The following is a 17,201-nucleotide window of genomic DNA, read 5'->3' on the forward strand; positions in this document are numbered from 1 at the left end:
GGCCCTTGCATGGGCGGGGGAGGGGGAATGGGAACACATGGAGCCCTTGGCATGGATGAAAGGGGAGTACACAAAACCCCTAGTGAGAGGAGATAAGACAGTAGTTTGGAGGAAGGTAGACATGGGGAACACAGAGCCCCTGGCATGTGGCAAAAGAATGAATGGGGGCCAAGGGGTTGAGGGAATGAGTTCCTGGCATGGTGGGGGAATGGAGAATGGGGAGAGACAGAGCCCCTGTGATCTGCTGGAGTGAATGAGGGGAGACAGAGCCCCTGACATGGGGAGGGGACAGCTGGGGCACACAGATCCCGTGGTATGAGGGAGGGGGAGTGAAGGCTGCAGGGGGTCTGAAACTGAAGGGATAGGAGAGTGGCACACAGGTCACTTGTCGGGTGGGGAGAATGCAGAGATGCAAGGAGCTCCTGGTGTTTGCGGTGCGCTCACACTTAGCCTATAGAAGTAACAAAGTGTGCAGGTCTCTAGTATAAAGCTGATTGGAGATTTTTGAGGGAGGAATTAATCATTGTTGGTTTGAATTTAATCAGGGAGCACATTGATAGTGTGGAGAGTCACCTAGAGCATTGATTAGTCAACAAAGTGCAGTGTGGTGAATCTGCTACTGCTCTTCTCCTCATGCTGTGGAGCGACTAGCTCATGGTTCTGTGGCAGTTGGAGGAGGGGTCACAGAGGCAGGCCCTAGGAGGAGCATAATGCTGAAAGCTGTTGGAGAGCAGACGTAGGCTGATAGAGCCTTAGCCCTGAATTGCCTACAGTGTTTGCGTGAGGCGTGATGCACCTTGAGGCATGTTACCAGGGATCATTTCACAAGGGACACTGGTGTACCACTGCACTCCCAAATTTACCACGGAAGCAAAATCTTCCTATCAAAAGGCACAAGAGGATGAAGAAATAAATAAAATTTCTTGTGAGACTAAATAGAGCGGGAGGGTAGACACTGTGTTAGTCCATCAGGCAAAGAACACAAACTACTGAAAGTTGTAAAGATCTTTCATTGGATTAAATAATAAAGGCAAGCTTCAGAGAATCAGTCCCCCTAGCAGGCCATGGGGAAATAGTACCATGGTGTTGATTCAGACTGAACAGCTGAAATAAAATCTCTTACATTTTTCCCCTTTGATGTCTAAATCTTGTTTTGAAGTCTAAATTGAAATCCTGCCAAGGTAGCCTTTCCCACAATGCTCTGCTTTCCCAAAGTCTCATGAAGACTTTCTTGAAAAATTACTGTTTTTGGACAAACTTGGAATATCTCCTACAGTGGTCTTTGTTTCTTGCTTTTTGAGAACTGGCCATTCATTCTTTGAGAACAGTGTCATTCAAACTAGGATGTGTCAACTGGAAGGATTAAACTGGGGGGAGGAGAGAGGGGATGTCTTTTGCATCATTTCCACTTCGTGCCAGAGACAACTATTTCATAAGCTTTCTGCTTATGTGTGGAGGAAATGAAAGCAAAATCAAAGAAATGAGTCTTTAATTTCATTCTGAAAGTGATTGATTCCACTCTTATTTCCTGTGGTAGAGATTTCCATAGTTGAGGTGCAGTTCCTTTTAACAGGTTTCAGAGTAGCAGCTGTGTTACTCTGTATTCGCAAAAAGAAAAGGAGTACTCGTGGCACCTTAGAGACTAACAAATTTATTTGAGCATAAGCTTTCGTGAGCTACAGCTCACTTCATCGGATGCATTCAGAGGAAAATACAGTGGGGAGATTTATATACATAGAGAACATGAAACAATGGGTGTTACCATACACACTGTAATGAGAGTGATCACTTACTGCTGGAAATGGCCCACTTTGATTATCACTACAAAGACACACACACACACACACACACACACACACACACACACACACACACACACACACACACACACACACACACACACACTCTCCCCCCCTCCCCCCCCCCGGCAGTAGCTCACCTTAAGTGATCACTCTGGTTACAGTGTGTATGGTAACACCCATTGTTTCATGTTCTCTATGTATATAAATCTCCCCACTGTATTTTCCACTGAATGCATCCGATGAAGTGAGCTGTAGCTCACGGAAGCTTTTGCTCAAATAAATTTGTTAGTCTCTAAGGTGCCACAAGTACTCCAGTTCCTTTTAAGTTTGTCTCCAGCATTCATGTGCCTCTCCCAGAATAGTCCTTTCTATTGTAGGCATTTCTAATATGCTCCTTGCCATATATATCTTACCTGTGTCTTCTAGAGCTGCTTTGTTACTTTTTTTATCATAAGGCTAAAGCACAGTTTTTTTAAACGGATTTTCATACTAGACTGGACAGAGCACAGAAGATATGGTAGGAAACAAATCTACAATGGTTGGAATAAGGGATGTACAAGATGACCGAATAGGTCTTTCCCATCTTTAGTTTTTTGGCTTACTATGCATTGTCCAAAAATATCAGCATGTGTTTTAGGATCTGATTCAGTGGTGATGAGGATGACTCAGTTTGGATTTTGCTGCTCCGTTGAATTTATAGAAGTCTTGTGTTGTGTGCATCTATATCAATATTTATCTAATATATCATTGTCCCATTATACCTTACACATCTTTCTTTTGCAGGCCCAAAATGTTCAGCTTAGCAAGGAAATGACTCTTGCCAGCAACCGTAGTCTGGCTGAGGGCAACCTTTTGTACCAACCAAAACTGGACACTCTGAAAGCAAGTTTGACCCAAAAATATCAGGAGCTGCAGGTTGTTTTTGAAGCCTATCAGATCAAGAAAACCAAGCTAGGTATAACATGTTCTTGTGGTTATATGTCTCCTATTTTCCTGTACTTTTCTCTATTATTCTAAAATATGGATAGATATACTCTTTTCTGATGCATTCCCTAATTCTTAGCTGTGTGCATATAGAGTATCTGTATGTGTAAAAGAACTGAAGTGTCAAAATAGTAATGTTTGGATTATAGATCATTCTATATTATTATTTATTATTTGTGCACTGGACCCTCACTAGAACGCGCGTCTGTATAGTGCAAATTCACATATAATGCGGTCGCGGCCATGGATCCCAATTTAATTACTTTAATTGCATTTCATTTTAACGTGGTCCCGCACATGGATCCCAAATCCCACGTTCTAGTGAGGGTCCGGTGTACTACCATAGCACCTAGGAGCCCTAGTCATAGATCTGGACTTCATTGTGTTAGGCACTCTACAAGCACAGAACAAAAAAAATCATCCTTGCCCCTGACGAGCTCACAGTCGATAGTAGGTCTGGAAAATACCACTGTTCTCAGATTTCAGAGTAACAGCCGTGTTAGTCTGTATTCGCAAAAAGAAAAGGAGTACTTGTGGCACCTTAGAGACTAACCAATTTATTTGAGCATGAGCTTTCGTGCATCCATCGGATGCATCCGATGAAGTGAGCTGTAGCTCACGAAAGCTTATGCTCAAATAAATTGGTTAGTCTCTAAGGTGCCACAAGTACTCCTTTTCTTTTTACTGTTCTCAGAGATGATTAATTAATAAGGCTGCGAGTTTGTCACAGAATTCACGGATTCCCTCCATGACTTCTTCAGTGGCCTGTGTGCCTGGCTCAGCAGCAGCTCACACAGCCCCTGTGCCAGTCGTACCAACCGCTGCTGGGGCAGTCTTGGGCCACCACCTGCTCCCCCCTCCCCCCAACAGCAACAGAGTTTGGGTGTGGGAGGGGGCAGGGGGTTGGGGCACGGGACGGGGTGAGGCAGGCTCTGGGTGGCGCTTACCTGGAGGGCTCCCTGGAAGAGGTGACACCCCTGTCGCTCAGCTGCTAGGCGGAAGAGTGGCCAGGTAGCTATGTTTACTGCCTCCACCTGCAGATACTGCCCCCACAGCTCCCATTGGCCACAGTTCCCAGCCAGTGGAAGCTGCAAAGCCAGCACTCTGGGTGGAGGCAGTGCGCAGAGCTCGTGACCTGTCCGTGACTTTTACTAAACGTACCCGTAACTAAAACATAGCCTTAATTATTAAGTACATATTCTGCCACCTAGTAAAAAGAACTAAAGAGACGAGCATGTATTATTGGAATACACATTCCTTTCTATGATTAAAAGAACATACATATCTAACTACTGTTGATCTTTTGTCTGAATATGATCAAATTTCACTTGATGTTTAAAAAAACCACAATTTTTTTTTCCTGAGTTGTCCAACCAATGACAATTCAGACTGACTGAATATAATATTGCATTTAATATATTCTTGTGTCATACTTCGTTATGAAGCATTTTATCTTAACACATTTACCAACTTAAGTTCATTTGATTTTTTTTCAGTTTACTGTAGTGAGTAATTTTTAAATGAAATTCTCAGAAAACACATTAAAATTTTCTACTTAGAATCCTCCTGTCTGGAGTAGAACAAAGAATAAATAATCAAATAGTATGTTTGGCCTTTAAAAGAAGCCTTATACTTACCGGAAGTGTATAATTTCAGTCAGAAATTATCGCTTGTAGCAGCTGTTCCATTAACTATTCTTTTCATATTATTACAGATAAACAATCCAGCAATGCTTCCCTGGAGACACTATTAGCACTACTTCAAACAGAGGGGGCTAAGATTGAAGAAGACACTGAGGTAACGGCAGTACATATGTAGTGCAAATAAGAGATTCTGCTACTCATCTCAGTTACACAAGGCTTCGAACAGACACAGTTGTAACATACTATTAAATAAAGATATCATAGATCTAAGGGATTTTCAAAGAATAGGGCCCAAACCATCACTTCAGACTTTTGCAAGTTGAGTTCACTGGGAATTATTTTGTCTGAGTAAGGATTGCAAGCTTACTTTAAAGATTTTTAACATAAATACTATAATTCTTCTCTAGCTTGCATGTGAAAAGCATGCTCAGGCCATAGGCACATAGCTACGGGCCTCAGGGGTGTGTGTGAAAAATTCACACCCCTGAGTTCCGTAGCTATGTCAATCTAATCCCTGGTGTAGATGCAGATAGGTGAACAGAAAAATCCTTCTGTTGACTTAGCTATCATCACTCAGGGAGGTGGTGTTCCTACAGCGACGGGAAAAGCCCTTCCATCACTATAGGCTGTCTGTGCTATGGGGTTACGCTGGCATAGGTAAGGTGCCGTAGCTGTGTTGCTATAGTCCCCGTAGTGTAGATGTGCCCTCAGGTTGTTTTCAACCTAATAGCATATCTGTATAGAACTCTTTAAATAAACATCCAGGTGGAATGTTGTTTGCCAGGTGCATGTATTAATCTAACACAAAATGTCAGTCGCTCTTGGAGTCTGGGCGAGATGAAAAACAGAGGTGAGCCATTCTGTCTTGCTCAAACTGAAAATGTAATATCAGTAATGAAGATACAGAGTGCGCAGTGTTCTAGGGGAGGAGGAAAGCCACCTCAGCAGCAATGGAATATTCCATTACGATTCTTCCATATCTGTCTAGTCTCTGGTCACCCCTCACTGTGCTCAAGTTTTTAGAGGCATTGATGTGGTTGGCGCTATTTGTGAATTGCGTGTGGGACATTGGCTTGTTTTTACTACATTGCTTGTTAAGGGTAATAACCAAACCTTTTAAAACTGACTTGTAATCTTAAAAAGTCATTTTCAGGGCAAATGATAATCGGTTATATTGAAATGTATTGTCGCCTGTCTTGATTAAAGTAGCATTTACCAAAGCCTCACTTTGTCCAAGCAGTGCGAATGAGTAGACTAAAAACATGGCTTAATACTGATCTCTGACTCTCTACCGATGCTGGAACCAGTTCTTGCTTGCAGGGTTCTAAGTGGTTTTCTGGTCAGTGTTGGCAGTGCTAAATCATAAAATGACAGGTTTGGCCAGCCATCTGGAAGACTGTTGAATGTGATTCATACATGTTTCCAGAGGTCAGGGAAACACGAGAGCCCTGCTAAGCAAGAGCTAGGTTTAAATGTTTCTTGCTACCATGACTTGGGTACAAAATGATAGCTGAACAGAGATGAACTCAAATACATCTGAGAAATAACTGAGAAAAACATTGCTTGGAATTGTAAAGTAACCGTCTTCCATGTCTAAGCTGGAACAAATGACAGGAAAGGAGACACAATGCTGTTAGGATATAAGCTATTTCTGGTTCCTTCAGAACATATTACTTTCTAACAGGGTTATTCAATGTTTGACAGAATATGGCAGAAAAGTTTCTTGATGGTGAAGTATCCCTGGATTCATTCATTGATGAATACCAGAGCAAACGTAAACTGGCTCACTTACGACGTGTAAAAATCGAGAAACTCCAGGAGATGGTGCTGAAGGGACAGAGACTTCCACAGGTTCAGCAGCAGCCTCAGCCAAAAGCACCTGAGACAACACCAGCACCTCAAACTTCCTACTCTTCAGATGCAAACACTCCTCCCGCAGTTTTGCCCCGGCGAATACCACCCCCACCTCCTCCATCAGTCCCAGCAGGACGCCTCCCCACTCCATTTACTGCAGCAATGGATTCAGGACCAGCTTTTCCTTATCCAGGAGCTCCATACCCTCCCCTTCCCCCACGAGTGGGAGTTCAATCTGCAGGTCAAATGCCACAGCCAGGATACCCATCTCAGTTTGTATCACAGTACCCTCCAGCACTGCCCCAAAGACCACCACCTCGTCTTCCACCACATCCTGGCTTTATCCTACAGTGAATACATCAGTACGCCTAACTCATGTATTGGTGCTTAAATTTTTGTTCTTTATCTCTCCCTCCCAGAGACTTAATATAGGCAATGGAAAACCTCTGTGCTTTGCACAATGGAACACAAAGTTTGGGCTGCAACATGGGGTTGGGAAATTGCACTCAGTAAATGTAATCCTTTTCTTTTCTGTTTCTTAAAATCAGTGACTATGTAAACTATTTTTTTGTAGGAAGGTGGTGGGGCTGAATTTTGTAACTCTGGCAAGTTGTGAAACAACGCAGTGGATTTGTTTGCATTCTAAGTATAGACTCAATACTTCAGTGATGGTAAATGATTTTAAGGAAAATAGCATACTTGTCTGATGTGGTATTGTGTTCTCATTGCGACTGGATTTTAAGCATGGTTAATTGTGAGCTATTTATATCTCAAAAGAATTTTCTGTGCTGTCAGTTCTGGTATTTGGATGGTAACCATTGTATCTAAATGCTAAGCATAAAGCTGCAGTGGAAATGACCTGCATTCTTTGAAATAAACCCAAGGCTCCACATTGGTGGCTGGGTTCACTAACTTTGTTCTCAGAGCCTGGTAATCAGAAAATGTTCAGTAGCTTATTTTGAAAACCATTAATTCTTAAAATATTTTTAACTCCTAAATTTATTGTTGCTTTGGGTTTTTCACAATAAATATTCACACCTTTCACTTCTGTACATTGTTAATTTCCTGAAAGTCCTGGTCTTTTGAAATAAGTAACCGAATATCTTTTTCTATTAGGTGATTGATCCTGGAAGCCATGTAAAGAAAACTATTCGTAGTGCCAATTCAAATTTTTATACAAACTGCACCGGTCACACCCTCTTGAACCTAGTCTCACCAGCCTCCTTCTGTTTTCCCCACTTTCCTGCCTTGCCTGTTAGGGTAGCTACTTACTTTTTGCTTAATTTGTTCTTCCCATGCCATGGGGTTGAGAAGCAATTTTTTTTACACAAGTGTAACTTTTGATGTTGTCTTGTGATTTTAGGAGCCAGAGTGCTAGGCCTAAATTTGTCTTAATCCAGCACTGGGCAGTCATCTCATTTGGTGCCCATTCAAAGTCCACAAACACATATTCTCAACCTCTCTGCTCTGTCTCTTATTTAGAGGCACTCCTTGCCACTAGACATCATCATCTTCTGTCCTGCAGTGTTTGAAATTCTTTTTAATCTGAAATGTACAATTAACCTTCCCTCCAATAGTCAAAACACTCTAGGATGGCTGTTTGCATCTTGCTTAATTTGTCCTCCCATTCCCATGCCATTTGGGGGCAGAAGGGGGATCTCTACACAAGTTTAGCTTTCAGTGTCATTGTGTGACTCCTGGAAGGCTGCAGTGCCTTTTTTCTGATAAAGGTCAAAACCAGATTATTTGACGCCCCTCCCCCCCCTTCTGTGTAAACCCTCTGACTCCCAATTAGTTATTTCCCCCTGAAGTTTGGTAGTTGCTAATAATAAATCTCATAACAGGAAACCCTTTGGTCTGAAAATAGGACTACATGGCTAACTCTCCCATTTGAAGATCAGAGAATGCAGATTGGTACCTGAATAGCTCCCCCTACATAAATCTGGAAAGAGGGGGAATTTTGTAAGCCTAGCAAGTTGTGAACCAATGTGCAGTGGATTTGGTTGCATAGGTATGGTCTCTCTGTAATCAAGTGGTGGTACATGATTTTTTAAAGTGTCTTTTCTTGGTATTGTGTTCCCATTGAGGCTTCATATATGCATGATTAATTGTGAACTGTTAGTCTTTCAAAATAAGTTCTGTGCTACCAGTGCTAGGATCTGGATAGTAACCATTCATTCTGAATGCTGAGCATAAAGCTGCTGTAGAAATAATAAAGCCAGGTCTAGAGCTACAAGATTGATAGATGGGTACAAAAACTCTAAACAGATACTCACAGATTAGATTTGCTAAAGCTTTGTAAAAATAACCAGGTAGATTTTATGCTTATCAATTGCCAACTTATTTTCTGAGTTAAAGAATTCCTCAGAAATGACGGTGGGGATGAGATAAGGGTATTTTGAACTTTACACTGCATTTTATATACCTAACTCTTTTTCGAATGGTATAGCCCATTATTGGTATTACTGAGAAATAGTCCAAAATATTTTTTATTACTTGTTAAATTTGTCTGGTTTTAGTACCTTTAGTGATAACAGGATCATTCAGGGATACTTTGTTTAAAAAACCCCCCACTGTATTGTGCAAACTAAATACAGATTAATTTGATGCAATTATCTGAAAACAATGCATTATCACATATGCATGTCTCTGTGCCTTAGGATCACTACTTGTGATTGTAATATTCTTACTAGACTATTAGCATATCTTTCAAATCAATGGCCATTGCTTAACCCTTTTGATGTAGGGACACTTTCTTTTATGAAAGATTTTTTTACCTAGTACTTTGGACTAAGACAGTATCTGCTATTTGTATGCTTAATTGCTTTCAGTGGATGATTAGTTTGGTTTTTAGACACTGTCACAATGACTGACTGTTTCAGTTGTTATAACAGTCTCAAAACTGATCTCCAGATGTTCATGGAAAATGCTTGGCCATTAATGAGTATTGGTGTATGTGCAAACTGGTTTCTAGTTACTTATGTGCTTGCTTGATGGCAGTGTTTGGTGGGTGGAGGAAGAAGAGAGCTTTGGAAAGCTTTTTGAGTCTTATTTTCAGAAACACAAATTACACCACGCTAATCTGGCTGGGTAGGGTGAGAGATGCAGGGGCTATTTCACGCCTACCACTAGCTGACACTGTTTCGAACTACACCTGTTAGAGGTAAAGAGTAAACTGTGCTATAGAAAGGATGTTTAGAACCATATAAATCTGTACTGTGTATACTGAAAGTGTTGTTAAAATGCTATTGGCAAGTTGGCTCCTATATAAGGGAATAGCTCCATTCTCTTGCCAAAATGTTCTTTAATATACAGTGTGGTTTGATTTGAAATGTGTGCTACAAATGGCAAATACTTCCTAAAAAGAATCAGAGTTAAGGAAACATTTTTATAACATAAAAGTGGACTTGGAGCTCAAATGGCGAGGTGTAACATGGTTTTAGAATGCAGGTAGCATTTTAAATGCCCATTTTGAATGGTTTTTGCATCTGCTAACCTTTTGTATGCCACTTTTAAATGATGACTTTATTCACTTTACCTGTACTGGGTAATTAGTGTTGAATAGTAATAATTTAAGAACAGTTTCGCTGCCCTGGAAAGCCATCTCCAAGGGGACCAACCAATCAGTTGTTTAGAAAGGTTGTACTGGCAACCCCTGTGATACAAATAGAGTCACTGTTTAGAGTAATCTTACATCATGTGACTCCAGGAGGCAGGATACTGAGCCCAAGCCTATGTCTTAATCCAGTCCTTGGTAGCTATATCGTTTGGTGCCCAATTAAAGCACCACAACCTCATATTCGCAATCCCTTCTGAACCTTCCCACTCCAAACTGGATCAGTGATATCGAAGCAGAGTCCAAAATGTGTTTGTCTCGCGCTGTCTCTCTCTCTCTTGTCTGGGGGTTTCTGTGTTCAGTCCCTCATCTCCCAGTGTCCTGAAGCTTCTGTAATTTCTCTTTGGCTGGAATGATTCATGAGCTGTCTTCTTCTAAAGGTGATAATAGAACTTTTTAGCATAATAGAATATAGAACATAAAATAATATTTTTCTCTATCCAAACCATGATTTTTCAATAGGCTGTTTTCCTCCTAACACTTGGTAGTTGCTAGCAATTACTAGGAAATCTTATCAGGAAATCCTTTGGTCTAAAAATAGGACTTTTGGCTAGCCCTCCCCCTAGGAGTTCAGAGGCAGCAGATTGGTCAAAGTTCTTGGCACCTGAACAGTCCCTTAGATAAACTCTGAAAGCACTAATAGAGGGTCATTTTAAAAGCCTAGCAGGTTGTGAAACAATGTGCAGTATTTTTGTTTGCACAATAAGTATGGTGTCTCTGTAATCTAGTGGTGGTACATGATTTTAATAAACTAGCATATTTGTTTGTCTTAGTATTATGTTCCCATTGCAGCCTGATTTAAGCATGGACAATTGTAAACCGCTTGTCTCAAAATAATGTTCTATACCATCTGTGCTGGTATTTGATGTGTGGTAACTGTATTTGAATGGTAAGCATAAATCTGCAATGGAAGTGTGCATTGCTTGAAAAACTAACCCCAAGTCTAGGCTACAGTGTTGGTGGTTGTGTACAGTAAATTTGCTCTTAGAATCAGAGGTGCAAAAACTCTAAACAGACACTCTTGCATTAAGAAAAGGAGTACTTGTGGCATCTTAGACTAACAAATGTATTTGAGAATAAGTTTTCTTGAGCTACAGCTCACTTCATCAGATGCATTCTTTTGCGACTACAGACTAACATGGCTGCTACTCTGAACTCTTGCATTAGATTTTCTGAAGTTTTAGAAAAAGCAACCAGGTAGATTTTACGCTTACCAAGTGCCAACTTACAGAAGAGCTCTTAAGTTTGTTTCCTTTGGTTTCAGTTTCCTGCTACATAACCTGGCTAGGAAGATAGAGCTTGCACATCCTAGATACTAAACTCTTGAAGACTGACTGTGTGGAGAAAAACCTACACATTGCTCCTGTTTTCATGCAGAAAAACTTTACACTGAACGTAGTTAAGACAATTTAAATATGGAGAAATAAAACTACCAAGTCTACTTAGGCACCTGAGCCATAGGAAGGGCAGAAGAGATACCTGGGGATATGCCCCAAAAATATCTGCCACTTTAAAAGCAGTATTAAGCAGAAACTCGAGCACAATTAGACTGATCACCCGCTATGGTTAAGAAATCTTTCCTCTATAATATTGTTCCGTTAGCTGCATCTTGGGTGTGCAAGGATTAGGGACAGGATTTGAACACACTTCCCCCTGTGTTGCAGGAAACTGGCAATGTTGAAAGCTGGGAATATAAAAGGCTTTCTTACTGTGCCTTTAAATGATGTGGCCTGTGGGGGAAGACAGAATCAAGAAGTTGCAGTTCCTGAGCATTGGTTTTCTAGGAAGTTGGGACAATGGCTGCGTTTGAAGACTGTTCATATGTAACTTCTAAAGAAGTCTGTTAAAAGCATTTACTCTGAGATCCAAATAGGCCATCCAGGAAGTTGTCAAATGTTTGGTAAGCTGAAAGCGATATTTATTCTGCATGGGCAAATGTTTCTTATGTAGATTATTGTCCAAATGGTGGTAACCTTTAGCCTTTCAGTATGGTGAAAAATGCCTTATGTTAACTCCTGGAGGTGGGGGGGAGACAAATTGGTTGCCTAACTCAGGCTTATCTTAAATATAAAACAAAGGTGTAATACCATTAAAACTGAGATCAACATGTCATTGGCATACTGGCAACCCTGCGGATATTATAGAGCTTCTGTTTCCAGCTAGGAGTTGTGATCTATCATGAATGTTCACAGTCGTGAGAAGTTTGTGTGTATGCACTGTTCAGCTCTCCATATCCTTTTTCACCAGAAATTATTATAGATTCACCACTTTTGTTACTAGATGATCAATTCTTTTGGCCTATGTAAAGAAAACTGCTAGTATCAATTTAAAGTTCAAAACACCTCCCACCCCAATCTCGGTTTTCTCCCACACTTGCTGTGCAGGGGCGGACTGTGTGTTTGCTTAATTTGTCTAAGTATGTGGGTTAGAATGTATTTTTACATGACTTTGGAAGCTTGTATTTCATTGTGGTGATTCAAGAAACTGGAGCCAAGGTCACAAGCCTACATTTTTAATCCACCGCTGGGCAGCCTAGCTCATATTCTAAACTCCCTTTGACCCCAGATCTCTCACCAGTGCAGCCTAAAACAATGACACCCACGAAAATGCAAGGCCCAAAATCTTTTCCATCTCTCATCTAGAGGCACCGGTCTTTAAACTACCATCTCCCACTGTTTAGAAGTGGTTGAAATAATTTTCCATCAGGAATGGTCCAGGGACTTCTTTCCCTTAAAGGTCAATATAAAATATTTTTTCTCTACACAAACCATAACTCATCTAGTTATTTCTCCCCTAGAATTTGGTAGTTGCTACATGCTAACATTAGCATAATAGCTTCTAGTCTGGAAGGAAGGCTGTTGGGCTAACTCTGCTCCTAGAAGATCAAAGGCATCTGAACAGCTCCCTGAAAGCCTGGAAAGTGATGAGAAGGGACTTGGTAAGCCTAGCAAGTTATGAAACAATGTGTGGTGAACATGTTTGCAAGTATGGTGTCTCAGTACTCTTGCTGATGGTAAATGATTTAAAATAGAATAGCATACTCTTTTCTTGGTATTGTGTTCCCATTATGGCTCGCTTTAAGCATGGTTAATTGTGAACTACTAATGTTTCAAAATAATTTTTTTGGTGATGCCATTCGGATGTTAATTGTAGTATCTGAATGCAAAGCACAAAGCTGCAGTGAAAATGAGCTAGGCCACAAGAGGTTGTGTACAGGGAATTTAGGGGGTTTGTGTGGTAAATATGTCCCTAATCAGATTCTGAAAAGGATAGTAAAATCAACCAGGTAGATTGCACACTTAGCAAGTGCCAGTTTATTTTGAGCTATGAAAAGTTCAGTGATGGAGGGGATAAGAAGGTGTGGTCTGAATTTTGTACTGAATACTATCTACCTACCTTCATGGGGGGAGTGGTATTGCCCAACTATTTCTAGTAAGAAATAGACCAAGTAAAATTCATGTAAAAATTTCTGTTAAGAATAGTCCAAAATATTTTTACTTGTTAAATTTTCCTCTTTTTAAAGTAATTTGTATAACGATGACAGGACCATTCAGGGATACTTTGTGTAAAAAAACAAACCTGTACTGTGCAAATTAAATACAAATTAAGCTGATGCAATTAGCTGTCTGGAAAACAATGCGTTATCACATATGTATGTGGCTGATGTGCCTTAAAAATCACTATTTGCAATTGGGCCAGTAAGACTATGAACATACCTTTCAAATCAGTGGCCATTGCTTAACTCCTTTGATTAAGGGCTCTAAAAGGCATCCTTTTTTATAAAAGATTTTTCAGCTAGTACTCGAAGATTAAAGGGTGGTATCTGCTATTTGTATGCTTAATTGCCCTCAATAGATGATGGATTTGATTTTTTTATTTAAAATACACTGTCAAGGAATCTTGTATTAAGTCAGTTCTAACAATCTTGTAACTGAACTCTAGCTGTTCATGGAAAATGTTCTTTCATAAAGTGTGTGTGTTCAGACTGGTTTGTGGTTACTAATATGCTTGACAGTTAGCAGTGTTTGAGGGGGGAGGAGGAAGAGAGCTTTGGAAGGTTGAATCCTGCTTTCAGAAACCCAGTTGACACCATATTAATCTGTCTAGGTGGGATGAGAGATGCAGGTGATATTTCAGGCCTATCCCCATGTGACAGCTCCCAACTATTTTTGTTAAAAAACGAGTAGTTTGTTGTAGATAGGCTGTTTAGAACTATACTAATCTGTACTCCTTATAATGAAAGAGAGATTAAAATACCATTGGCCAGTAGGATCCTATATAAAGGGATGGCTCAATTCACTTGCCAAAATGTTCTTTAATATACAGTGTGGTGTGATTTTTTTTTGCTACAAATGGCAAATACTTCCTAAAAATAATCTAAGTTAAGGAAATGTCTTTATAACTTAGAGTGGGCACTGAGCTTAAATTGAGAGGTGTAACTTGATTTTAGAACGTAGGTAGCATTTAAAATGCCCGTTTTGGATGGTTTTTACTTCTGCTGACATTTGTATGAAACTTTGTAAACAGTGACCTTGTTCACTTTACCTGTACCGTGTAGTTAGGGGTTTTTTAAAAAAAGATTATAAAAGTACTACAGCAATGAAGATGGACGTGCCATGTTTATCCATAGGGTTCTTTAAAAATCTCATTTGTATACGTTATCGTAGTTCTATAAACATTCAGCTAAATGAGCTGTGGATAGACGAATGGTGATGAGTTGTTAGTGGTTATAGTTCTGCGTTAGCCAAAGTGTTTATTCCGTGGTGGTACTTCCATCATGGAACTCACTGTGTTAATTGGCTTTGCTCTTCCTATGAATAAATCATTAGCACTGTTTGTACATATGCTGGAAACGTCAATGAAACTGAAGAACTACCTTCCCCTTTTTGTGCATAGTGTGACAAGTCCACTACGTATTATTTCTCAGAGCTTAAAGGATGAAATTCAGGATGGAGTGAAACTGAAGAAAGCTAAGAGGTATTGGACTTACCTGACATAGTGCTGAGAACCCTATAATTATGTCTAATCTGTCAACACTACTTAGCATATTAAAATAATAAACTGGTATGTAAATATCTCCCCCTCCACGCGCACTTTAATGTAGAGGTTAGGAAGGATGTAAATCTTCCAGGCGGGGTGGAGGGTACTCAGTATAGCTTGATGCATTAGACATGTTACTTGCTTTGTCAAATGACACACAAGATTAACACCAAAACCCCTATTTCAAAATCTGTATGCATTTCATACAGGGAAATCAGACCGGGGCAGCTGGAAATCAGAAGAGTCTCTAAGCAGGTTTAAACTCTCACTACGCTTACAGTGGTATTTGTTTCTAATGTAACATAATACTATAAAGGTTTTATTTGTGCTGTATAAGAATGGAATTGTTAGTGGTTAAGAGACCACTAGTACATTTCAATAAATGATAAACCAAATTCCTTTGGTGTTTACTTTTTCTTTGGAGTTGGCGATCTGTAATTAACAGTTTCAAGAGTACATTCAGTAAATGAATAGAGTGGGCTCTGCTTTGTGCAAATTTCTCCTTTAATGACTTGAGTATTTGTTGGGTGATTATTTTTTTCCTGAAAAAAATACGATTACAGTTTAATCAGGTGAAAATATTAATAATTTAGATAATTAGAGGAAACAGTGCAATATCCTCTTACACATGAAGCAAAGTCACTTCTATTATATCCATCTAATTTTGTGATAGTTCTGTGGGAACCAAATCTGTTCTGAATATGTGTTCAGTCTTTCCTTGGCTCGCTTTCATCCCTGATGTGTGGCTTCAGGATAGATCTCAGTCCTGCAGAAGGGTTCTGTGAATGATTTGAATAAATAAAACCAGGGGCAATAGCTCTCTGGCTGCCTTCCAGTGCTGAATCCTGCAGACACAGGTAAGGAAAGGAACCAATGCCTCAGACAGGAATGGTTATAGTCTACTATATGCAGGGTTGTTACAGCTGTGTCGGTCCCATTACCTCAACTAGACTTTTTTTGCCAAACATTTCTCATGGTAGCTACGACTGTTTTGGCTCTACAAGTGGTGGTGTAACCAAACTGCTGCAGCCCAGTCCAGCCCTGACATAAGCGCTAAAAGGCTTTCCATTTAAGGGTTTTCTTAAATGGCTTGAACTTTGATCATTTTCTTCACTGATGTAAAAATGTAACTTGTAATTTATACAAGCCAGTCTGAAGGCTGGCCCCTTACATTACAGATTCTGAGATGTGGATATGATCTGAATTCCAGCATGTTTAATTGCTTTTCCTAAGGTCCTTCCGTGTTGCAGGCTACACATGTGGATTTGAATGCGTGAAGGGAATAAGCATGGTGTTGGGAACTGAAGGCCTGAGTTCTAATCCTGGCCCTGCTACTAATCTGCTGTGAGACAAGGTGGGTGACGTAAAATCTTTTATTGGACCAAGTCCTGTAGGTGAGAGAGAAGCTTTTGAGCTTACACAAAGCTCTGATATCCTGGGACCAAAATGGCTACAACAGCACTGCATACAACTAATTTGTTTTAGCATTCAGCAAGCTGTTTCGCGTCTGCCGTTGTTTTCCTTGCAAATGAGACAGCACTGGTTGAGGATTTTAATTGTGCAACATTTTGAATCTATAAAGACCAAGGTCCATTGTGCATAGTTATTAAATAGCGATGGCATGAACTTTTTTCCTAACTCTGAATAAGCCAAACAGTTCTAGAGGGGGAAGAATAAGAAGGGATGATGTAAGGGAGTGGTGTAAACTTTCTGAGGTTAACAGAATGAGATGGACCCTGCCATTAGTATTTATTTAGAGTTTTGGTTGAATAGTTGCAGAAATGCAGCTCGACTCTCCCCATCTTCTAAAACACGAATAGTGCGAGTGTACTAGCTGTATGTGGCAAGGTGCATGTTGGCATGCTTTAGAACGACGACAGTAACCTGGCAACACTGGGTCAGTTTTAGACCAAGTCTCCCAGGGTTGGTTTGTTTTTCCCTAAGATTCTCATTAATTGCTAACTTTAGCAGCTATGAGATGGAAGGATATTGTCCCTTGCTGCCAGATGGACTAAAGCCACAGGCTGCCGTCTCCCTTTGAGCTCTGTGCGCAGCCTCACTGTCACCTAAAGATGCCCACCAGTTCCCTGTTTACACTGTGAGGGGCTGACCCGTTGCCAGTGCCCCTTATATCAACGGGGATGTTAGGGAACAGGCTGAGAGCCCCTCCATGTGAGATTTCCAGCAATAACTCTTCTCCCCTACAACTACCCTTCCCCTCTCCCTTAACCATATTCTCTCCATTTCCTGAAAACCCTTGGT

The 17,201-nt window shown here is 40.4% G+C and overlaps 1 protein-coding gene across 1 annotated transcript in view; it reads left to right on the plus strand.

Moving 5' to 3' along the window:
• The window catches only part of VPS37B (VPS37B subunit of ESCRT-I), a 28,491-nt gene extending 13,157 nt beyond the window's left edge, over positions 1 to 15,334 (plus strand). The window contains exons 2-4 of the mRNA XM_037878755.2: positions 2,586 to 2,757; positions 4,501 to 4,583; positions 6,134 to 15,334. Coding sequence (XP_037734683.1) covers positions 2,586 to 2,757; positions 4,501 to 4,583; positions 6,134 to 6,637 — 759 coding nt within the window. The 3' untranslated portion in view covers positions 6,638 to 15,334. The remainder of the gene's footprint in view (positions 1 to 2,585; positions 2,758 to 4,500; positions 4,584 to 6,133) is intronic.
• Positions 15,335 to 17,201: the final 1,867 nt, after the last annotated feature.

The sequence above is a fragment of the Chelonia mydas genome, chromosome 15 (assembly GCF_015237465.2).
Source record: "Chelonia mydas isolate rCheMyd1 chromosome 15, rCheMyd1.pri.v2, whole genome shotgun sequence".
In the NCBI taxonomy this organism is placed as follows: Eukaryota; Metazoa; Chordata; order Testudines; family Cheloniidae; genus Chelonia; species Chelonia mydas.